The 25,394-nt window shown below is 43.5% G+C and overlaps 1 protein-coding gene across 1 annotated transcript; it reads left to right on the top strand.

Annotated features, from left to right (window-relative positions):
• Positions 1 to 2,299: 2,299 nt before the first annotated feature.
• me3 (malic enzyme 3, NADP(+)-dependent, mitochondrial) lies at positions 2,300 to 19,548 on the top strand. The gene is given in 15 exon segments (XM_070437728.1): positions 2,300 to 2,493; positions 3,522 to 3,742; positions 10,410 to 10,540; positions 10,832 to 10,981; positions 11,082 to 11,157; positions 11,293 to 11,454; positions 13,191 to 13,294; positions 13,374 to 13,483; positions 13,763 to 13,860; positions 14,547 to 14,660; positions 14,959 to 15,064; positions 15,261 to 15,403; positions 15,618 to 15,791; positions 18,424 to 18,522; positions 18,670 to 19,548. Coding segments are annotated over 14 exon segments (1,845 nt in total). The 5' UTR covers positions 2,300 to 2,493; positions 3,522 to 3,526; the 3' UTR covers positions 18,832 to 19,548.
• The last annotated feature ends 5,846 nt before the right edge of the window (positions 19,549 to 25,394 follow it).

Genomic DNA, 25,394 nt, shown 5'->3' with positions numbered 1-25,394 from the left:
AGAGATTCTGGGTTCGAGTCCAGGCTCTGTCGCAACTGGGAGACCCATGGGGTGGCGCACAATTGGCCTAGCGTTGGTTAGTGGATGGTTTGGCCTGCAGGGATGCCGTTGTTCCATCGCGCACTAGTGACTCCTGTGGCAGGCCGGGCGCAGTGCACGCTGACACGGTTGCCAGGTGTACAGTGTTTTCTCTGACACATTGGTGTGGCTGGCTTCTGGGTTAAGTGGGCATTATGCGGGGTGATAAGGGACATATATATAGTCCGTATGGGAGTTGCAGTGATGAGACAAGACTGTAACTACCAATCGGATACCACAAAATAATGGTAGCATCCAACTTAATGTGGAAGTCAGTAAAGAACAAATTCTTATTTACAATGATGGTCTACACCAATGATGGTCTACACCAATGATGGTCTACACCAATGATGGTCTACACAGTTGTCCAACTGAATGTATTCAACTGAAATGTGTCTTACGCATTTAACCCAACCCCTCTGATGAATACACTTTGATTCATGATTTAGAATACAGAAACTGGAAGGCACATATTTTACCTGTTGAAATCATGCACATTTTTTTTTATTAAAAAAACTAAATTTACCCACATCATTTACCTGTAGGACAATGAAGAACTTATAGCACGTTTATCATCAGTTGAAGGAATCTTTTTTTTTTATTGTACATTTTGTCAAGTGTGTTTCTCTCTTTTCTTACTTTATAGTTTTGTATACAGTATTTTGTTTCTTGTTCAGGTTTGCCCAAGTAGGCCTAGCTCTCTGTCTGTTGTTTATACAATCTGTTTATACAGTTGTCTGTTGTTTATACAGTTGTCTGTTGTATGGTGAAAGTGAATGTTCAAGCATACAGTGACAATTGTTATACATCTATAACATTTCTACATGTCAAACCTGTCTGAAGTTTGTATCAAATATATTACAGATGGAGATGCTTTAGTTAAACAAAGTGCTGTGTGTACGTGTGTGTCTGTTTACTTCTGCCTATGTACAGTATATGTAGGTTTTGCATCAATTAAGTTAGAAAAATATTTTGTATTGGGAATATACTATAAATGTAACACTTTTTAAATAAATAGGTAAAGAGAACTGATGTGTGCCTTTTAATTCTTAATACCAACGTTTTCATCTACACTGGTTCTCAGATGTTATTAACTAACAATAGCTTGAGACATGCATTAGATTAAAATGCTGGTAGTGTTATTATATTGGTCCAGCAGAGGGAGACTTTGACTTAACGCTGCAGTACAGAACAGTATGTAGTATAGTATGCTCCCGAGAGGCGCAGCGGTCTAAGGCACTGAATCTCTGTGCTAGAGGCGTCACTACAMACCCTGGTTCGATCCCGGGCTGTATCACAACCGGCCGTGATCGGGAGTCCCATAGGGCAGCGCACAATTGGCCCAGCGTCGTCCAGGTTAGGGGAGGGTTTGGCCAGGGTAGGCCGTCACTGTAAAATAAGAATGTGTTCTTAACTGACTTGTCTAGTTAAATAAAGGTTAAATAAAATTAAAATAAATACTTATCTGCATGGTGGCGTACACCTCTGAACATCTGCACTTTTTCTCAATGTCTCTGTGGGTATACAGTACATCTGAATCTGGAGGTTGACTCAGCACAGCAGACCGGACAGAGCATCTGTTTAATTCAGTTACGTGGGTATGACCAAAGACTCCAACACTAGCACCACAAATAGTTAATCTATGTCGTTTACAGTGGGAACAAATTAAGCATAGCGGGTTGAACAAGCAAGGGGGTGGGCAACGCCAAGCACGAGCTAGCGAGATCCTATTGTAGCATATATTTATTTTAGGGAACGCCTCTCTGGAGTGCACAAACAACGCCATTTTTTCCTACTTTGGCAAAMCGTCAAGTCTATAAAACTTACTGCACTGTGTTCGTAACAGATTTMACTTTTGCGAACAGAAAATGTATTGAGATCAGATGTTTCATCGATGAGAAAATTAGCAGACCCGGCCCAGTTTCACCTCGTTCCATTTCCCACTACCCGCGACTGGACTTCCTCTCACTACCATATTTGGTGGTGAGAAWCCGTTGTAAACGGATGCTTCAGCTTTATAGCCCCTTGATGTGTCTGGGTTATCCCTTCTGCCTGTGCTAGTACTTTCTTTGATATGATACAGGAAGAGCTACAAATTATAACAATGGAAAATACAGTACACAGAAACAGGAAGGAGGAGCGTAGGGTGGGGGACATGAACCACATTTCGCGTTATCTGATTGGACGGTCTTGACGAAAAGGGCGGTTCTTCTACAGATTCATTGGGAAGTGAAAGCCTCAATGTCAAAGAAGCTTTTATCAGCTGTTTCAGACTATTCATCTCAACATCCACGGATGAAAACATCAGCGACGGAGAAAAACAGTCGTCTGCTACTAAACCCTATGAAGATTGAAGGCTTTTACGGATAGGAACTCAAGGGCAGCGTCAAACGGTTTTCAGGTTGCGAGCTAAAGGTACTTAGTTTGTTTTGTAAATAACCCAATGTGTGTGCTGCTGCCTATATTTGGAGACCATATATAGCTCACAGTTGCACAACAAGATGCAAAATTAACTTGTCGATTAGGATGGATACTGAAAAACACCGTATTTACAATGCCATCATCATCGTGGCACCTGTTGTTTACCTACTGCGAGTGTTGAATTACTTATTGAATTAAATGCTTAGCCATACGTGATAGATTCAGGGCCTAGCGTTGTTTAGGCCACTGTATGTGGAGGCCAATTGTATGCTGACATTGGATGGTATGCAGGTTGCGTGCATGAAATTCTAGGTCTGCTGTATTTTTAATTTAAAAAAAAAAATAGTATGTAACTGCGGCCCGCAATTCGAGGCATTCCTGCATGTGTCCTCGGGAATCCCATTGGTTACTGCATGAACGTCCCCCGCCCCCCCTGTTGTGTACAGGAGACCCTCCTGGACTAGCTAGCTAAACTAGCACACCGTGTCATCGTTCCCGCCTACCAAACCCCAGCCGTCATCGTATGAACTGCAGGAAAACAGTGCCCATATAGCTATGTTTTCTCTCTTGTTGTGATGTGTGTTTTGTCCGATATTTATATTGTATTTWTTTWWWWWAAATGTATCCCAAGCCCTGTCCCCGCAGGAGGCATTTTGCCTTTTGGTAGGCCTTCATTGTAAATCATAATTTGTTCTTAGCTTACTTGCCTGGTTAAATAAATAAAAGCTAGCAACTGTTGTTGCCCCCGCGTTTTCTTCTGTGGGGTTTATCAGCAGTTGGCATCCAACTTTAAGGTGCATTACCGCCACCTACTGTACTGAAATGCCCCTGCCTCCCACCAATATACCAGAGTCATAGCTTAAAAATGGACCAATAMAAGTATTTAGAGGGTTCTTGCAGATGCAGGAATGCCCACATGCAGGAACGCCCCAAATTGCAGGCTGCAGTTGCACCCTTCTCTTTTTAAACAGAGGTGATTTAGGAAAAGTCAACATCTCCTCTCCCGCCCTCTCTCTTCACAGGAAATATGAACTCCCTACCAGGCAGGAGTGTGTTGCTATGCAGACGCATGACAGCAGGTGCTATGAGGGTCCTCGCGGGCACAACGGGCCATCCTGATACCGTGGCCCGTGTGACCTGCCTCGAGGCTGTCAGAGTGTGCCACTCGGGCTCGAGCCGCAAGGGCAGCGTCAGCACCAAGAAGCGTGGCTATGACATCACCAGAAACCCCCACCTGAACAAGGTAAATCCCTAGACCACCACAGACAGTGCAGTGCCATCAGATGAAAAGCCACTGCACTCATTTAGACAATTGAGATTATATGTTGCAATGTTAAACAGTGTGTGTGGCTAGATACTTCGGGATTTTGTAAATTAGGCCCTTTCTGTACTGTCTCTGTCTCCAGTATGAAGGAAGTTGGAGGTAGTCTTGCGAACCAATGCTAACTAGCGTTCGTGCAATGACTGGATGTCTATGGGTARAGTCATTGCGCAAACYCTAGTTAGCATTGGCCTGCAAAACTGCCTGTAAGTATCAGGTCAGTCAAAGTTCCCATTGATAAGAGAGCTTTAGGTAAAGGGGGTGTGGCTGTCTGGTTTGGAACATTATAGTAACATAGATATAAAGGGTGAAGAGTGAAATGCAAGTATGGTTCTGATACTGATATTGTTTGCCCCTGCAGATGTAGGTTCAATTGGGCCTTGGGATCTCTATAGCCTCTCTATAGCCCAATCTAAAATGGGCCAGGTGACACCCCTCTTCAGGTTATTCTAGGTCATCGTGTTGATGCCAATGAGACTGAACTGGACAGGAAGTGTCCATTGTTAGAACTGCTGTTCTGCACTTTATGTGAGGAAACATGATTCAAAAACACACAAAAAAAACACTGATGGCCTTTTTTGTACACCAGACATTTTCATATTATAGGGTATAGTTTTTTTTGTCTGCTCTTTGCATTACCCAATGTGTGTGTGTGTGTGTGTGTGTCAGAATATGTAAGTGTGCGAATAATGTATTTCCATCTTGTGGTTGAATTATTTATGTTTTTGTTTGCACTTAATTTAAATGTTTGTGAATTTTTTTTATTATTTTTTTTATTTAACCTTTATTTAACCAGGTAGTCTAGTTGAGAACAAGTTCTCGTTTACAACTGCGACCTGGCCAAGATAAAGCAAAGCAGTGCGACACAAACAACAACACAGAGTTACACATGGAATAAACAAACATACAGTCAATAATACAATAGAAAAAGTCTATATACAGTGTGCAAATGAGGTAAGGCAATAAATAGACCATAGTGGCGAAATAATTAAATTAAACACTGGAGTGATAGATGTGCAGAAGATGTGCAGAAGATGAGAGTGCAAGTAGAGATACTGGGGTGCAAAGGAGCAAAATAAATAACAGTATGGGGATGAGGTAGTTGGATGGGCTATATACAGATGGGCTATGTGCAGTGATCTGTGAGCTGCTCTGACAGCTGGTGCTTGAAGTTAGTGAGGGAGATATGAATCTCCAGCTTCAGTGATTTTTMCAGTTCGTTCCAGTCATTGGCAGCAGAGAACTGGAAGGAACGGCGGCCAAAGTAGGAATTGGCTTTGGGGGTGACCAGTGAAATATACCTGCTGGAGAGCGTGCTACGGGTGGGTGCTGCTATGGTGACCTGTGAGCTGAGATAAGGCGGTGCTTTACCTAGCAAAGACGTGTAAGTTGTAGAAAGGGACCAATACATGACCTTTCATCCTCCAGACTACTGTTCCAAAGTGTGCTCTCAATTATGACCATTAATCTCTAACACAGTCCCATTCACCCCTCAGCATATTGAAGGACATTTTATATCACCAGTTATTAAAACGTTTTAACAATCACACCATCAAACAGTTCTTAGGTTCTCACGAGTTCATCTGACTCAGGGGAAAAATCCRCATTAACATCACATAGTATGAGAAAGCAGCGATTTTTCTGACATTAAAATTCTTGGGCGGGCCACCTAAGCATTTTTTGGGGACGCCTAAATCCAAACAGTGTAAAAAAAAAAAKKCACGTGATGTYGAAAAGATAATGGACCTACAGTGCCTTCAGAAAGTATTCACACCCCTTGACTTTTTACACATTTTGCTGTGATACAGTCTGAATTTAAAATGGAGTAAATTTATATTTTATGTCACTGGCCWACACACAATACCCCATAATATCAAAGTGGAATTATGTTTTTCAAGCCTAAATAATTCAGGAGAAAAAATATGCTTAAGAATTCACATAATAAGTTGCATGGAGTCACTGTGCAATAATAGTGTTTAACGTGATTTGTGAATGACTACCTCATCTCTGTACCCCACACATACAATTATCTGTAAGGTCCCTCAGTCGAGCAGTAAATTTCAAACACAGATTCAACCACAAAGACCAGAGAGGTTTTCCAATGCCTTGCAAAGAAGGACACCTATTGGTAAAAAAAAGCAGACATTGAATATCCCTTTGAGCATGGTGAAGTTATTAATTATACTTTGGTTGGTGTATCAATACACCCATTCACTACAAAGATACATGTGTCCTTCCTAACTCAGTTGCTGGTAAATTAGGAGACCTCAGGGATTTCAGCATGAGGCCAATGGTGACTTTACAACATAATCAATCAAATGTATTTGTAAATCCCTTCTTACATCAGCTGATGTCACAAAGTGCTGTACAGAAACCCAGCCTAAAACCCCAAACAACAAGCAATGCAGGTGTAGAAGCACAGTAGCTAGGAAAAACTCCCTAGAAAGGCCAGAACCTAAGAAGAAACCTAGAGAGGAACCAGGCTATGAGGGGTGGCCAGTCCTCTTCTGGCTGTGCCGGGTGGAGATTATAACAGAACATGGCCAAATGTTCATAGATGACCATTATAATCTCAGTAGTTGTAGACGGTGCAACAGGTCAGCACCTCAGGAGTAAATGTCAGTTGGCTTTTCATAGCCGATCATTCAGAGTATCTCTACCGCTCCTGCTGTCTCTAGAGAGTTGAAAACAGCAGGTCTGGGACAGGTAGCACGTCCGGTGAACAGGTCAGGGTTCCATAGCCGCAGGCAGAACAGTTGAAACTGGAGCAGCAGCACGGCCAGGTGGACTGGGGACAGCAAGGAGACTCAGGCCAGGTAGTCCTGAGGCATGGTCCTAGGCTCAGGTCCTCCGAGAGAGAGAGAGAATTAGAGAGAGCATACTTAAATTCGCACAGGACACCGGATAAGACAGGAGAAATACTCCAGATATAACAGACTGACCCAAGCCCCCCAACACAAACTATTGCAGCATAAATACTGGAGGCTGAGACAGGAGGGGTCGGTGACACTGTGGCCCCGTCCGACGATACACCCGGACAGGGAAAAAAACAGGCAGGATATAACTCCCCAACTTGGCCATAGCACAGCCCCCACACCACCAGACGGATATCTTCGACCACCAACTTACCATCCTGAGACAAGGTTGAGTATAATACGGCCACAAAGATCTCCCCCACAGCACAAACCCAAGGGGGGGGCGCCAACCCGGACAGGAAGATCACGTCAGTGACTCAACCCACTCAAGTGACGCACCCCTCCTAGGGACAGCATGGAAGTGCACCAGTAAGCCAGTGACTCAGCCCCTGTAATAGGGTTTGAGGCAGAGAATCCCAGTGGAGAGAGGGTAACCAGCCAGGCAGAGACAGCAAGGGCAGTTCGGTGCACCAGTGCCTTTCCGTTTCACCTTCACACTCCTGGGCCAGACTACACTCAATCATAGGACCTACTGAAGAGATGAGTCTTCAATAAACACTTAAAGGTTGAGACCGAGTCTGCGTCTCTCACATGGAATGGCAGACCATTCCATACAAATGGAGCTCTATAGGAGAAAGCCCTGCCTCCAGCTGTTTGCTTAGAAATTCTAGGGACAGTAAGGAGGCCTGCGTCTTGTGACCGTAGCGTACATGTAGGTATGTACGGCATGACCAAATCAGAAAGATAAGTAGGAGCAAGCTCATGTAATTCTTTGTAGGTTAGCAGTAAAACCTTGAAATCAGCCCTTGCCTTAACAGGAAGCCAGTGTAGAGAYGCTAGCACTGGAGTAATATGATKAAAAATGTTGGTTCTAGTCAAGATTCTAGCAGCCGTGTTTTAGCACTAACTGAAGTTTATTTAGTGCTTTATCCGGGTAGCTGGAAAGTAGAGCATTGCAGTAGTCTAACCTAGAAGTGACAAAAGCATGGATATATTTTACTGCATAATGTTTGGACAGAAAGTTTCTGATTTTTGCAATGTTACGTAGATGGAAAAAAGCTGTCCTTGAAACAGTCTTGATATGTTCGACAAAAGAGAGATCAGGGTCCAGAGTAATGCAGAGGTCCTTCACAGTTTTATTTGAGACAACTGTACAACCATCAAGATGAATTGTCAGATTCAACATAAGATCTTTGTTTCTTGGGACCTAGAACTAGCATCTCTGTTTTGTCTGAGTTTAAAAGTAGAACATTTGCCGCCATCCACMTCCTTACGTCTGAAACACAGGCTTCCAGGGAGGGCAATTTTGGGGCTTCACCATGTTTCATCGAAATGTACAGCTGTGTGTCGTCCGCATAGCAGTGAAAGTTAACATTATGTTTCTGAATGACATCACCAAGAGGTAAAGTAAAACAATAGTGGTCCTAAAACAAAGCCTTGAGGAACACAGAAATGTACAGTTGATTTGCCAGAGGACAAACCATCCGGAGACAAACTGATATCTTTCCGACAATGGCTGTGATAGGATAAAACTGAGGATTGTTCAACYACATTGTACTGTAGTTACTCCACAATACTAACCTAACTGACAGAGTGAAAAGATGGAAGCTTGAACAGAATACAAATATTCAAAACCATGCATCCTGTTTGCTAAAAGGCACTAATGTAATACTGCAAAACATGTGGCAAAGCACAGGTAGCCTAGTGGTTAGAGATTTGGACTAGTAACTGAAAGGTTGCAAGATCGAATCCCCGAGCTGACAAGGTCAAAATCTGCCGTTCTGCCCCTGAACCAGGCAGTTAACCCACTGTTTCTAGGCTGTKATTGAAAATAAGAATTTGTTCTTAACTGACTTGCCTAGTTAAATAAAGGTAAAATAAAAAAGTGTTGTGTTTAGGGCAAATCCAATACAACACATTACTGAGTACCACTCTCCATATTTTCAAGCATAGTGGTGGCTGCATCATGTTATGGGTATACTTGTAATCGTTAAGGACTGGGGAGTTTTTCAGGATAAAAAAAGAAAAGGAATGGAGCTAAGCACAGGCAAAATCCTAGAGGAAAACCTGGTTCAGTCTGCTTTCACCAGACACTGGGAGATGAATTCACCTTTCAGCAGGACATTAACCAAAAACACATGGCCAAATCTACACTGGAGTTGCTTACCAAGAAGACAGTGAATGTTCCTGAGTGGTCAAGTTACAGTTTTGACTTAAATCTATTTGAAAATCTATAGTAAGACCTGACAATGGTTGTCTTGCAATGATCAACAAACAATTTGACAGAGCTTGAAGAATTRTGACAAGAATAATGTGCCAATGTTACACAATCCAGGTGTGGAAAGCAGTTAGAGACTTACCCAGAAAGACTCACAGCTGTAATCGCTGCCGGAGGGGTTTCTACAAAGTATTGACTCGGGGGTGTGAATACTTATGCAAATGAAATATTTCAGAATTTGCAATAAATTAACAAAAATGTCTAAAAACARCTTTTCACTTTGTCATTATGGGGTATTGTGTGTAGATGGGTGAGAAAATATATTTAATCCATTTTGAATACGTTTTGAATTAACACAACAAAATTACGAATAAGTAAGTAAATACTTTCTTAAGGCACCGCATATCTTTTTTTCATAATATAATCTTTGAGTACTAACAATCACCAAAATAAAAGCTAGACAGTCAGGGAGATTCGAAAATTCCAAAAAGAACATGGCATTAGCCATGGCAAAATGCATGGAATTGCAGGAAATTAACCTTAGAACTACAACATTTTATCTCCGCTCCATGGCAGAATATGTAGATTAGCAGGACATTTGTTTTAAAATTGCAACATTTTTTTCAGCTCCATGTCAAAATGTACAGAATTGCAGCAAATCTGCTCTAAAACTGCAAAAAYAATATCTGAACTTTATGGATAAATTAGTAGAATGCACGAAATTGGCTTAAAGTCAAAGATTTCTCTACACCGCCAAGATGGGGGGCCTCTAAAATGTTCTCTTAAATTCAGCTGCACCGATAGTCTGACCACGCAGATTGCAACGCCCCCTGCCACGCCCACCAACTAAGCCCCTTTTTGATCCAGAAACCCCTGAGTGTGTCACTGTGATTGACATATTAACAGCTGTTTATTATTAATGGACCAAGCCCCAGGTGCAAGTGTTACATTAGACTATTACAACCTTACATATTGACACTACAATAGTAGTACATTTACAGTAGCAAGTTCCTGAAAATMTGATTTATTTCCATGACGAGCCTAGTGCTTTCTGAAGAATTCTTTCCATTTGAAGAAAGAAAGAAGAGCTAGAGCGAGTGTGTGAGAGAGGGAACGCCAGAATACTGACATGACAGAGTAGTGGCTCTAAGCACAACCAGACCACAAAGTTGGGGTCCGGTCAGCCCTCTGAGCAACTATATGAATTTCCCTACATGCAATAGGCCTAAAAAAAAGGAATGCTCAAGACATGATCAGAACCACAACAGAGCTAAAGCTCTAAAGCTTCTCTATTGAAGACAAWAATTGTAAAGGCTTGATAACTGGGTGTTTATGTGAACAAGAGCTAGCTAGATCAATGCTAGCTATACCAATGCTACAACATTGGATGGTGTCTGTTACACAGTGTTATCGTTGACCCTTTATGTTGGATGTGTGCGTCTCCAACCCCCTGCAGGGCATGGCCTTCACCCTACAGGAGCGCCTGCAGCTGGGCATCCACGGCCTGCTGCCCCCCGTCTACCTCTCCCAGGACGTCCAGGTGCTCCGTATCATGAAGAGCTACGAGGGCCGCAACCCCCTCGACAAGTGAGCGCACACACACACACACACACACACACACACACACACACACACACTCTCACTCAGATGCAAATAAAACACACACACACATACTGTATGATGGCTAAAAATACACAGAAATACAGTAGCTTTAATCTCCCTCATCACTTACTGGTCTTTGTTTTTCTCCATTTCTTGCTCTTTCTCCATTTCTCTTTCCCCCCCATTTCTCTCTCCATTTCTCTCTCTCTTTCTCTGTCTCTCTTTCTCCCCATTTTTCTCTCCATTTCTCTCTCTCTGTCCATTTCTCTCTCTTAGGTACATCTTGCTGATGACTCTGCAGGACAGGAATGAGAAGTTGTTTTACCGCCTGCTGACATCTGATGTAGAGGAGTTCATGCCCATTGTCTATACCCCCACTGTAGGGCTGGCCTGCCAACAGTACGGACTGGCCTTCAGGAGACCACGGTAGGCATGAAACACACATACACGCACGCACACACACCCATTGAATTGTTGTGTGATGATAGATGATCGTGGTTCTGAAGTGTTAGCATGTATCCCACAGAGGTCTCTTCATCACCATCCATGATAAAGGCCACATCGCCACCATGCTCAACTCCTGGCCTGAGGAGAACATCAAGGTAAGGAGTGCCTAACACACACTTTATTCCATGGTACAGGATGTGGACATAAGGGTGTAAACAGCATAAGGCTCCCATAGGTGGAGACTACAAGTTTCACCATGTGAACCAAACCGTGTGTGTGTGTATTCCCAGGCCATTGTGGTGACGGACGGAGAGCGTATCCTGGGTCTGGGCGACCTGGGCAGTTACGGCATGGGCATCCCAGTGGGTAAACTGGCCCTGTACACGGCCTGCGGAGGAGTGCCACCCCAGCAGTGTCTACCAGTGCTGCTGGACGTAGGCACCGACAACCAGGTACTTCTACCGGGACACTCCATCAAGAAACACCCAGGCCCAATGGGCCTCTGTAGGCTAATAAATAAAATCCAAATAACTTCACAGATCTTCATTGTAAAGGGTTTAAACACTGTTTCCCATGCTTGTTCAATGAACCATAAACAATTAATGAACATGCACCTGTGGAACGGTCGTTAAGACACTAACAGCTTACAGACGGTAGGCAATTAAGGTCACAGCTATGAAAACCTAGGACACTAAAGAGGCCTTTCTACTGACTCTGAAAAACACCAAAAGAAAAATGCCCAGGGTCCCTGCTCATCTGRGGGAACGTGCCTTAGGCATGCTGCAAGGAGGCATGAGGACTGCAGATGTGGCCAGGGCAGTAAATTGCAATGTCCGTATTGTGAGACGCCTAAGACAGCGCTGCAGAGAGACAGGAAGGACAGCTGATCGTCCTCGCAGTGGCAGACCACGTGTAACAACACCTGCACAGGATCGGTACATCCGAACATCACACCGGCGGGACAGGTACAGGATGACAACAACAACTGTCCGAGTTACACCAGGAACGCACAATCCCTCCATCAGTGCTCAGGCTGTCCGCAATAGGCTGAGAGATGCTGGGCTGAGGGCTTGTAGGCCTGTGTTGGTCCTCACCAGACATCACCGGCAACAACGTCGCCTATGGGCACAAACCCACCGTTGCTGAACCAGACAGGACTGGCAAAAAGTGCTCTTCACTGACAAGTCACGGTTTTGTCTCACCAGGGGTGATGGTCTGATTTGCGTTTATCGTCMAAGGAATGAGCGTTACACCGAGGCCTGTACTCTGGAGCGGGATCGATTTCAAGGTGGAGGGTCCGTCATGGTCTGGGGCGGTGTGTCACAGCATTATCGGACTGAGCTTGTTGTCATTGCAGGCAATCTCAACGCTGTGCGTTACAGGGAAGACATCCTCCTCCCTCATGTGGTACCCCTCCTGCAGGCTCATCCTGACATGACCCTCCAGCATGACAATGCCACCAGCCGTACTGCTCGTTCTGTGCGTGAGTTCCTGCAAGACAGGAATGTCAGTGTTCTGCCATGGCCAGCAAAGAGCCCGGATCTCAATCCCATTGAGCATGTCTGGGACCTGTTGGATCAGAGGGTGAGGGCTAGGGCCAATCCCCCCCAGAAATGTTCGGGAACTTGCAGGTGCCTTGGTGGAAGAGTGGGGTAACATCTCACAGCAAGAACGGGCAAATCTGGTGCAGTCCGTGAGGAGGAGATGCACTGTAGTACTTAATGCAGCTGGTGGCCACACCAGATACCGACTGTTACTTTTGATTTTGACCCCCCCCCCTTTGTTCAGGGACACATTATTCAATTTCTGTCACATGTCTGTGGAACTTGTTCAGTTTGTCTCAGTTGTTGAATCTTATGTTCTTACAAATATTAACACATGTTTAAGTTTGCTGAGTTTATTTCTTACCTAGTGAACTAAATATGCTGCTGGTAGTTGTATGGCAGTGAGATCTAAGTAGGGTTATGGTAGGAATACAATAATTTTGGGATTCACCAAGATTGCATAACAGTGTTGTTCAATTCCAAATGGACCCCAAGCCCCTCCCCCCCTCCTGTAGCTCTGAAAGGGTTGGACAGGTGCTAGATGATGATTTGGAATTCAGGCCTCCACTATCACTTAGTTACTTCCCTTATTTCCTGGAGGCCCTGGTCATAGAGCTTGAGGGTGAAATTTTATTTTTGATCAGGCACTCCTGGAAGACCCCCTGTACATCGGCCTGAAGCACAAGAGGATCAGAGGAAAGGAGTACGATGACCTCATCGATGAGTTCATGCAGGCAGTTACTGACAAGTGGGTAGTGTGTGTGTGTGTGTGTGTGTGTGTGTGTGTGTGTAATTTGACTGACTGTTCACTGCTCCACGGAATGCAGGTATGGAATGAACTGCCTGATCCAGTTTGAGGACTTTGCCAACTCCAACGCCTTCCGCCTCCTCAACAAATACCGCAACCGCTACTGCACCTTCAACGACGACATTCAAGGTCTTTCTCTTTTTCCCTGTCAAATCTACTCGCACTCCATATGCCTTATTTGCTGTATGGATGACTGATGCCCTCCTGTTTGTATGGATGACTGAAGCCCTCCTGTGGTCTTAGTCTGAGACACATAATAGAGTGTTGTGTACTGTTGAAAGATGGATGTGCAAAACCATTCTGACCTCTGAGAACAACCGTATAACCCATCCCTTGTGTTTCTCACCCTCTCTCTTATTTCTCCTGTGCTTGTCTCTTTCTCTCCCTGTCTCACTCACTCTCTCCCAGGCACAGCCTCAGTAGCAGTAGCTGGGGTCTTGGCTGCTCTGAAGATCACTAAGAACAAACTGTCAGACCACACCTTTGTGTTCCAGGGGGCCGGGGAGGTAAGAGGACAAARGTGCTGATCTGTGTTCATTATAAACTCCAAAACATGTCGATTTTTTTGGAAACCTCACTCTCTTGAATCAAGCCTTGAAAGATAGCACAAGCATMCAGATGAAATGGCTTGAAAATCATCATGTTGCATGGCAGTGATTGGGTAGATTGCTTAGTAGCAGGATGCATCATGGAACTGTCTTTTTGACAATGATATCATACTTGAGTAAAAGTAAAGATACCTTAATAGAAAATGACTCAAAAGTAAATGTAATTGCAAAAATAGTTTTGCAAGTATCAAAAGTATGTTATTTCAAATTCCTTATGTTAAGCAGACCAAATGGCATAATTTTTACAAAATCATTATTTTTTACTGATAGCCAGGGGCACACTCCAACACTCGGACATAATTTACAAACGAGCATGTGTGTTTAGTGAGTCCGCCAGATCAGAGGCTGACCAGGGATTTCTCTTGATAAGTGTGTGAATTTGACCATTTTCATGTCCTGCTAAGTATTAAAAATGTACTTTTGGGTATCAGGGAAAATGTATGGAGTTAAAAGGACATTATTTTCTTTAGGAATGTAGTGAAGTAAAAGTCGTCAAAAATATAAATACCCCCAAAACGACATAAGGAGAACTTTCAAGTATTTTTTATTTAAGGATTTTACCACTGCTTTTTTTTATTACCCAGGCTGCACTGGGTATTGCCCACTTGCTAATCATGGCCATGGCGAAGGAGGGGGTGTCGGCAACGGAAGCCGCAAAGAAAATCTGGATGGTCGACTCCAGGGGCCTCATCGTCAAGGTAACAGAAATACCATATTATCATAGCTAACCTCCTAATACACTTGAATAGCTTCAAAACGCTGATATAATCAGCCTTCTCCTGAGCTGTCCACCAAGACATTGGTCGTGTTCAGTAGGATGCAATGTTACAGAACTTTCAGATAGAAAGATKATGTAGCTCAGTTATGCTGCACTGTCATGTAGAATAGGGAATAATGTCAGTCAGTTCTATGGGCAACGTTCAGAACGTTACGGCCTCCTGAACTGGATCCAGTTGTATGTCAGACTGACTGACGTTACCATGGTGTGACCCACAGGGCAGAGGAAACCTGAACCATGAGAAGGAGGAGTTTGCCCACGACCACGCCCACATCAAGACCCTGGAGGAGGTGGTGCACACCGTCAAGCCCACCGCCCTCATCGGTCAGTCGSCATGATCACATATTGTCTCACAAGTGTAACTAAGGCTCATCTGTCATGTACAGAATGTTTCTTTAGAAACAGACCAGAAATGGACACTGGACAGAAGCTCAACATTGCAGAGCATCTCAGGAAGATATACGTGTTTTGTTCTTACTCAGTACTCTTTTTTTTTCTTTTTTTTCTCCCCTGTCTGCAGGAGCGGCGGCCATCGGAGGGGCGTTTACTGAGAAGATCATCAAGGACATGGCGTCCTTCAACGAGCGGCCCATCATCTTCGCCCTGAGTAACCCCACCAGCAAGGCAGAGTGCACCGCTGAGCAGTGCTACCAACTCACCGAGGTACTGTAACTGAACTCTGACCCTAACCTAGAGAATAGAGATTCACTCTCTGTTCCCTTGTTTGAGTGCCAATCAATGTATGCTTACTAAATATCCTTGCTGTCATAGAAATAGAATGATCTGAAATAGAATTAAGGCTCTCTCATGCTCGCTCTTTTGCTCTCTCTCACTTTGTCTCTCTCGCTCTCTTTCTCATGTTCTCCCTCTCTCCCAGGGGCGGGGCATCTTTGCCAGTGGCAGCCCCTTTAGTAAGGTGACCCTGGCTGACGGGCGCTCCTTCATCCCCGGTCAGGGGAACAACGCCTACGTGTTCCCTGGCGTGGCATTGGGGGTCATCGCCTGCGGGGTGCGCCAAATCTCTGACGACATCTTCCTCACCACAGCCGAGGTAACTGTTTGTCTTTTAATTTGACATTTTCACCGAAAGACATACAAACATTCCCAAACAGCAGAGGTTAAGAGTGTATGTAATGCTTATCAATCCAATGATCTAATACTATTGTTCAAGTTAAATAACATAATATTAGTTTCAATTTCAAAAAAATTCTGTCCACTCGTAAAATAGAACATTTTTAACTGTTTCAATTTCMCATTTTTCTACCCTGTAAAATATATATATTTTTATATTATTTTTCCAATTTACCTTGTGTCGTTTGAAAAATGAAAGTAGAAATATTGGTGTGGTTAGGAAAACTGGGTCATTTCTAAATATGTGGTTAAAGTGCACTTACAGTGTGCAGTGAGACACATCCAAAATGCTAAGTGAATGAGAAATCTCTCTTACACACACCACTGCWGACAGTGCAGCGGGTAAAGGCGAGTGCTGTGAGTCACAGACTGTGGCCCTTTGGAGGAAAGGTTTGGCGCACATGCACATATAACCGGCGTCACTGTGCACACACACACACACACTAAGTTTCCCCCCTGGCTACTTCAGACTTATAGGCATATACTTTATTAAAATAGTCATGATGCGTTATGAGCATAACCAAATGAAGAAACTTTTGTCACTGACTGCGAAGAGACCTAGGACTCCCTGTCAGTCTGCCCTTCCGAATTCACTGCAACGTTCTGCTGCGTAGCCTAGGCGAACACCTTGCATAGCCTACAGTAGCTTAGAAAGTCTAACAGTGAGGCCTAAATGATGAAAGGGACGTTCAGAATAGGGGGGAACAAAAAATTGGTGCGTAATTTCAACTAATGACCTTATCCATGGTGTTTAACTAACAGTAGTTCTATTCTTCTAACGACTGCATGCMAATTATCTTGGGATCCTGGAGACCAGGAGCTATGAGTGTGTATGTGTCACATGTCGAGCTGCCCTCCAAATTTGTACAACACCACTATTTTGCAGCCCATACTAAACTTTCAGCAGCCCACTAGATTGAGTAACCCATAACCTGTAGGTTACAGTGGGCAAGTGAAAGTAAATTAGACCATAGCATATTGGCATTATATGCCTATCCAATGGCTGCGGGAGGAGTGAAGCAGGGATTTTATGGAAACGTGTCTGGGAGGAAAGGCAACTCAAGGACCACTCCTGCAGCATATAGGCGCTCTTTGAATATACAGTGCATTTGGAAAGTATTCAGACCCTTTCCCTTTTTCCATATTTTGTTACATTACAGCCTTATTCGTCAATCTAAACAKTGTCATGACTCTCCTGACAGTAGATCAAAGGACCCATCAGCTAGGCAAATGTTTGAAGATAGCCAGACTGTGCCGGTCTTGACACCTTAACACTGGGTCGTAAATTTAAGAAGGAATTTAAGAACTTTTCCGCTCTGCCTTTCAGTATCCACCAAAGGAATGCTTTAGAGAGAGTGTGGCCTGCCTAAAAACTCTAACGTCAAAATATTAATTTCTGATGTCCAAATGTTAAGAATGGTCTGGGGGGGGTCTAAAGAATAATCCTATCACATTGTTTATTATTCTGTGATGTCATTAAGGATGGTATATCAAGGTAACGGTAACTCTGAAAGTGTACACATCCTATGTATCAGGTTTACATCTAAAATTTGGAAATATTATATGATGAAATATGAGAATACTTTTGTGAAGATAGCATTGTGATTTTAGCCATCTAAATGAAAAATGTTTTTCATCTGAACTTGTGCCCAGTCAGTAGCCACACCCCAGTGAGRTCAGAGTTCGTGCCAGCATGACAGAACACCCCCTTTGGCTAGATTGCTTAAAAGGACTCTCGGAATGCACTGTATTCATGGATGGATTCTCCCTTTCTTGAAATAATCATTGATCTAAATATATACAGTGGGCTCCAAAAGTATTGGGACAATACATTTTTTTTGGTTTTGGCTCTATACTCTAGGACTTTGGATTTGAAGTGATACAATGACTATGAGGTTGAAGTGCAAACTGTCAGCTTTAATTWTGTGGTATTTCATCCATATCGGGTGAACTGTTTCGAAATTACAGGACTTTTTGTACAAAGTCCCCCRCCATCTTAGGGGACCAATAGTATTGGGACAAATGTACTTCTTTACATCAAGCTTGTGACTCTACAAACTTGTTGGATGCATTTTCTGTTTGTTTTGGTTGTGTTTCAGATTATTTTGTGCCCAATAGAAATGACTGGTAAATACTGTATTGTCATTTGAGTCACTTTTATTGTAAATAAGAATGTAATATGTTTCTAAACACTTCTACATTAATGTGGATGCTACGGTGATTACGAATAATTCTGAATGAATCGTGAATAATGATGAATGAGAAAGTTGGAGGCATAAATATCATACACCCCCAAAAATGCTAACCTCCCCTGTTATTGTGATGGAAAGAAGTTAGCGTCTTGGGGGCATGATATGTGTGTCTAACTTTCTCACTCTTGATTATTCAGGATTATCCATAATCATGGTAGCATCCACATTAATGTAGAAGTGTTTAGAAACAGTCTGCACTTTAACCTCAGTCATTGTATAATTTCAAATCCAAAGTGGTAGAGCATAGAGCCCTCCATTTCTTTACTTCTCTTTTTCATTTCCTGTTTCTCTCCCTCTCAGGCGATAGCTGACATGGTAACAGAGGAGCACCTGGCCGAGGGAAGACTCTACCCTCCACTCAACAYCATCAGAGAAGTGTCCTTTAAGATCGCTGTCAAGGTTAGAGACTGACACCACAAAAGCATCAATACCATCAATACATTCCCACATCAACACAGATGTTACTGCAGAGAAATACACTTTCTCCATGTCAATACATCAGTGCTCTGTGTAACTAATTGATATTTCTCTCTACCCATCTCTCAGGTGGTTGACTATGCGTACAGACACAAAATTGCCTCCCTGTARCCGGAGCCCAAGGACAAGGAGGCGTTCGTGCTCTCCCATGTCTACAGCCCCGACTACGACTCCTTCGTCCAGGACACCTACGACTGGCCCCAGGACGCCATGAATGTCCAGGACGTGTGAACTCCATCTCCTATCAGCCACCTCTTGTTCGATCCCTCAGTACAGCACAAGGGAGCTACACATATCAGACATGCGCTGCCGCCTCTCCTCTCCAGATTTCGCATCATTTCACCAATCATTACTCAGTAGTCGCGTTCCCCTGCTCAGACGTTGCATGCATCAACCAATGGTTGCATTCCACGGCATCGACAGTGCCTTCCGGAACCAGATTGCTATAACATATGTGGTCAACTCATACATAAAATACCTATCCAGGTGTTGTAAGATCTGACATGTGTCCGCAACGCCTGGACAGAGGAACGCGCCCAACGCCTTCTGCAGTTAGGTCATCAAGACGAGACACTCCATTGCCTCTAGACACTCCCCAGTGCCCATAGAATGTAATACATAGGATGTACATCTGTAGGAGATTACAAATGGTTAACCAGCAGAAATATAATTGTTAAGGGGTATTTTTTGGAAAGTTCAGTCATTTCATTTGATGTCCCCCTTGACTTTTGTATTTGCTTTGTTTACCATATATCTCTATACGTGCCCATATAATCGAATTGCCAGGTTAGTGRCACGACGTTTCATGTGTAACTTGAGGGAACCCTTTCTGTTCTATACATTCTATTTCTATATTCTATTTTGAGATTATTTATTTGTGATTGATACAGAATCTGGAGACAGACTTCTGTGTCACCAAACCCCTAATAACACACTCCGTTGAGCATGTTTGGACTAGCTTTAATAACTAATAGGCTAATTTGGGAAGAAATGGCATATTCCCGAAAGGTTTRTGTCATCTATTGTAGGGTGCATCTCAATAGTTTTCCCTTGCTTCCTTCACTTGGAAAAGTGGATGGGTGAATCCCATATCGCKTTTACCTGTCCATTGTTTTCAAATTAGTCTAGATAAAAGAGAGGAGACAAGCATAMGAGGAGACCTCCAGTTTTAGACTATTAAGATGGACCTCTTGTCCGGATATAAACGCAAACCCTCATAGTGCCAGCCTCTGTTTGACCTCTTGACCTCACATGTAATATCCTGCAGATTCTAGTCTTTAGTTGGAGGATTCTATCAGARATTAGCAAAGAATGATATGTACAAGCTGGTTCACACTGCAGTATCATTGATTTTAAACTCCAATATATTATTAACTGACAACTTGTTGTTCCCCGTTGTCACTTCATACTACACTCCTGCCAAAGCCTGGGTTACAAGAGGACCAGGTAGATTAACCAATAGAATTTAAAATAGGACACCCTGTTCATCTTGTATTTTTATTCTAGACTTTGTCACAGATTCCCTGTTGATGCTGTCAGAGTTTTAACGAGATGACTAGCTACATTCTTATCCCTGACATCATTACCATTAGGAACTGACTTTWACATTTYAGTAATTTAGCAGACACTCTTATCCAGAGCGACTTACAGTAGTGAGTGCAATTTTATATTTTCTTCGTACTCGTTGGAATTGAACCCACGACCCTGGCGTTGCAAGCGCCGGGCTCTACCAACTGAGCCACAAGSGACTTCAGGTTAGTGCGGTGCCCGACGTTTGTGTACAGTGGAAGCTTTAATAAGCACTAGTCTACCACTTACAGAAGACCACCTGTGCTATCGTGCTCGAACACCTGTGTAAGCATAACGGGGGGAGTGTAGTTCGTCAACTGTAGGCATACAGTTGTATGGATGTCTGCAAACCTGCTTCAGTAAGTTAATATTTTTTATTTGAAAGATTCTTACTCGCTAATATGAAAGATAAGTTCCATGTTTCCAAAACCGTATCGCAACGATGATTATTGACGTTTCTAAACATTAAAACAGCGTCGAGTTATAGTTCACATGTTCCCGCCAATAAGCAGTGCTTGCTTATGGCTGAGAATGCCTTGTTTTGTCGGGAGCAAGATGAGCGCTAAAATAATTACATATGTGATTGACTCTTTGGGTATGCTTTTTTAATAATGGAGGCGTTGCATCTTTTGTGTGTAGTTTTGTATAAAGCGTTGCCTGTTTCTGTTTAGGTGTTTTTGCCAAAGTTAATGACAGACATGGTAACGTTAAATGTTATATTTTCTTTTCCCCCAGAGAATATTATGCTCTGCTTAGGCGTGATGCACCACAGAAGGAATTCTATTTGGGGTTTTCAAGGAAAAATGTATGTTTTTGAAGGGAATAAAAAAGGCACTAAGTGAATATTGTTAGCAAAACTACTAAGTGTTTGATTGATGATTAACACATTGTGTGTGTCATGCTGCTGATGTAGTGTGTGCTATGCTGCTGATGTAGCGTGTGTTATGCTGCTGATGTATCGTGTGTCCTTCCACATGTTGGTTTCTCCACTGTAGCTGGAGCGTCTCTTAAACTGCAGACAGCGCTGCAGTCCCGAGCACTGGTCTATCAGCAGGCAACAGCCAACCCTGAAACAAGAGGAACAACACTTTTTATAGGCCTTATTCATTGAAAGACAGGAAGAGTAACTAGAAGGGCAACTCTTTACATTTATATAGGCCTTATTATTCCAGGATCATTTGAATAACCGCGGCTAAGGGATGTTTTACGCGCAACGCAGAGTGCCTGGATACAGCCCATAGCCGTGGAATATTGGCCATGTAGCACAAACCCCCGAGGTGCTTTATTGCTATTATAAACTGGTTACCAACGTAATTAGAGCAGTAAAAATAAATGTTTTGTCATACCTGTGGTATACCACTGCTGTCAGCAAATCAGCATTCAGGGCTTGAACCACCCAGTTTATAATACACATGATATTGCATATATCCTGTTCTCTGAGTCTCTCGCTTCCATGCTCCGCCCCCACGTCTCCTCTAGCCCCACCCTCATCCTTTGCCTATCGTGGCGATGGATCCGATCAGTTATCATCCTAGGGGAGGGAAACAATCATTGGTGCTGCTCTCCATCAATCATAACCATTCTTAAGTATATTGCTATGTCATTCATCTCCAAACCCAGAACCAGATCTTGCGTGTGCTTGCCATCTAKTCGATTTGGTTCTGGGTTCTGATATTTTCAAAACTGCGTTGAATGGAAGTAGCAGACAAGTACTACCCCCTCTCAAAGCCTCTACCAAAGCCTGTTCCCTTCCCTCTCACTTTCTGTTGGTCCTGTTGATCATGTCCGTCTCTCTCTTGTGCTCGGCGGCCAAACGGGGTACCCTCCGAGGCCGGCTGCCTGCCAGGCACTTTACTGCTGAGCTCCTCCAGCTGCAAAGCAAAGAGGATATATAGACCCTTGCTGAATTCCCTTTCTTTGCACCTCTCTCTGAAATTGTGCACTTGCTCCCCCTAACCCACTACACACACACACACACACACACACACACACACACACTCACTCGGCTGCTAGCTGGACCTGTCCCAAGCGGTCTATGAGGTCCTGTGCTTGGTGGGCCTGTATCTGTCTGCTCCGTCTGCTGTCAGCCTGCTCCAGAAGCTCCTGCAGGTACTGCCTCTGCTTGGGCAGCCGCGGGGTCGGCAGCGGGCGACCCCAGAAGTTGAACGAGCCCTGGGGAGAAGGGCGTGAAGTTAGATCTATAGATCTCAGTGGAGAAACACATCAAATTAAATAGAAGTATTCACGGGGACTCACATAGAACCTGCTGGGTCTTGAGGCAGACCTTTCCCTCGTGGCCTCAGCCACACCCAGGTTAAATGCTGCCACCCTCTGTTCTCCCGGATCAGCTGCTGCTCAGCCTGAGAGAGAGCGTGAGAGAAAGAAGGTTCATCACTTGTTCCTGTCCCTCTGTAGCTTCCTCACTACTTGACTCAGTAGGTAAAAATAAGGTGAAAAACATGTCTATTCTGAACTCTGGAGGTGGTCCCTTCGGGTAATTATTCTACCAGTAATCATGGTTTTATATTATTGTATTTCTACAATTGTTGAGGACGTGTGTGTGTGTGTGTGTGTGTGTGTGGTGTGTGTGTGAGCTTGCCTGTTCCCTCTGCAGGTTTAGCTGATCTCTCCCCTGCTCGTTGTGCAGTAGGATGTTTTCCTCCTCCTGCTCCTCTCTCAGTATCTCCACCCATGTACACAGGTACATTCTGCTGAGCATGGTGCTTGCACAGGAAACACGACTCCTACAGAACACACAACAGCAGTAATGTAACAAGCTTCCCCAAGGATTAGTAACATATTTCAAAGGTAACAGCTGTGCCAGATGACTCTCTCACTCTTCTAGCTCATCTGTTGGACACTGTGATCCTCGCAGAGTTGATGTCCCTCTACCTGCTCCTCTCTCCTCCACATCTTTTCCTCTAGTGGTGGTAGGAACACTTTCGACCTGGAACAGGTAGTATGTTTATTTTACGCACTTTGTTTAGTTCTAATGGTCACATTAAGCCAGTGTTTCCCCAACTCCAGTCCTCGAGTACCCCCAACGGCACACATTTGTTGTAGCCCCAGACAAACATACCTAATTCAACTTGTCAATGAATCGTCAACAAAAATGTGTGCTGTTGGGGGTACTCAAGGACAATTCTGATCTTTTGCCACTAATTGGTCTTTTGACTAATTAGATCAGATCCTTTGGGCTAAACTAACTACATACACCGTCATGGATTAAAATCCTGCAGCGCACGCAAGGTCCACCTGCTCAAGCCAGCGCATGTCCAGGCCCGTCTGAAGTTTGCAAACATCTGGATGATCCAGAGGAAGGAATGGGAGAAGGTCATGTGGTCTGATGAGACAAAAATAGAGCTTTTTGTCTAAAACCTTCACTCGCCGTGTTTGGAGGAAGAAGAAGGATGAATACAAACCCCAAGAACACCATCCCAACCGTGAGGCATGGAGGTGGAAACATCATTCTTGGGGATGCTTTCTGCAAAGGGTAACAGGCATGACTGCACCGTATTGAGGGGAGGATGGATGGGGCCATGTATCGCGAGATCTTGGCCAACAACCTCCTTCCCTCAGTAAGAGCATTGAAGATGGGTCGTGCTGGGTCTTCCAGCATGACACGAAACGAAACACACAGCCAGGGCAACAAGGAGTGGGCCGTAAGAAGCAATCTCAAGGTCCTGGAGTGGCCAGCCAGTCTCCAGACCTGAACCCAATAGAACATCTTGGAGAGGGCTGAAAGTTCCGTATTGCCAGCGACAGCCCGAAACCTGAAGGATCTGGAGAAGACCTGGATGGAGGAGTGGGCCAAAATCCCTGCTGCAAGTGTGTGCAAACCTGGTCAAGAACTCCAGGGAAACGTATGATCTCTGTAATGCAAAACAAAGGTTTCTTGACCAATATATAAGATTGCTTTCTGATTGTATCAAATACTTATGTCATGCAATAAAATGCAAATTAATTACTTAAAAATCATACAATGTGATTTTTTCGGAGTTTTGAGATTCCGTCTCTCAAGTTGAAGTGTACCATGGTGAGAAATTACAGACCTCTACATGCTTTGTAAGTAGGAAAACCTGCAAAATCGCAGTGTATCAAATACTTGTGTCTCCCCACTGTATTTTAACATAATACACACACACACACACCACACACACAACACACACACACACACACACAGCTCTGAAGTGACAATGATACTGAAGAGTCTGTTAGGAGACAAATACTCTCAACTGTTTGAATAAAAATAGAGTTTAAGTTACCTGTGATGAATGGTGAAAACAAAAACGGTCATTTCTATATGCAGGAATCCTATTTTAATAATGGGCATGGTAAGATTGACGACCAAAGTGCGAGTCATAATTCCATGACACCTTCTAGCAAAATCTGAAAAGCGGTTCCTCATTTATTCCATAGGATATTTTTGATTCACTTCATAAGGTCTGTTTCGTGTAGGCTTACTACACCAATTTTATAACTGTGTAGATATCCATAGGAAAAGTAACTAATTAAAATATTGGCTAAATATAAGCGAAGATAAAATTTTTTGTAGAGTGGATTTATGAAAATATGTTGACAAACGTTACCTTATCCTAGTGAGATTTACACGGGTATCAAAACGTTGAGGCGGTTTAAGCCTGCACGAAACCACGACCTTATTTGAAGTAGATCAAGACATTCTCTATGGAAGACATGAACGGTAAAATAATGAAGGAACCCTTTCAAGTTCAGCCGCAGTTTTACTGGAATTATAACGCGGCGACTATTTCTCTCTAAACATATCCTTTGACTAATCCGGAAACTATCACTCGAAAACAAAACGTTTATATCCGTTCCGTATTTATTTCTAAACGGGTGGCATCATGAGTCTAAATATTCCTGTTACATTGCACAACCTTTAATGTTATATTAATTACGTAAATTCTGGCAAATTAGTTCGCAAAGAGCCAGGCGGCCCAAACTGTTGCATATACCTGACTCTGCGTGCAATGAACGCAAGAGAAATGACACAATTTCACCTGGTTAATATTGCTGCTAACCTGGATTCTTTTAGCTAAATATGCAGGTTTAAAAATATATATTGTGTATTGATTTTAAGAAAGGCATTGATGGTTTATGGCCTTGCTGCTATCTCAGTTCAACTGTTCTGCCTGCGGTTATGGAACGCCACTGTCCCAGACCTGCTGTTTTCAACTCTTAATGATCGGCTATGAAAAAGCCAA

This window comes from Salvelinus sp. IW2-2015, linkage group LG36 (genome assembly GCF_002910315.2).
Source record: "Salvelinus sp. IW2-2015 linkage group LG36, ASM291031v2, whole genome shotgun sequence".
Taxonomy (NCBI): Eukaryota; Metazoa; Chordata; class Actinopteri; order Salmoniformes; family Salmonidae; genus Salvelinus; species Salvelinus sp. IW2-2015.
The sequence above is the reverse complement of the archived record's forward strand: the minus strand, read 5'-3'. Positions and strand labels throughout refer to the sequence as shown.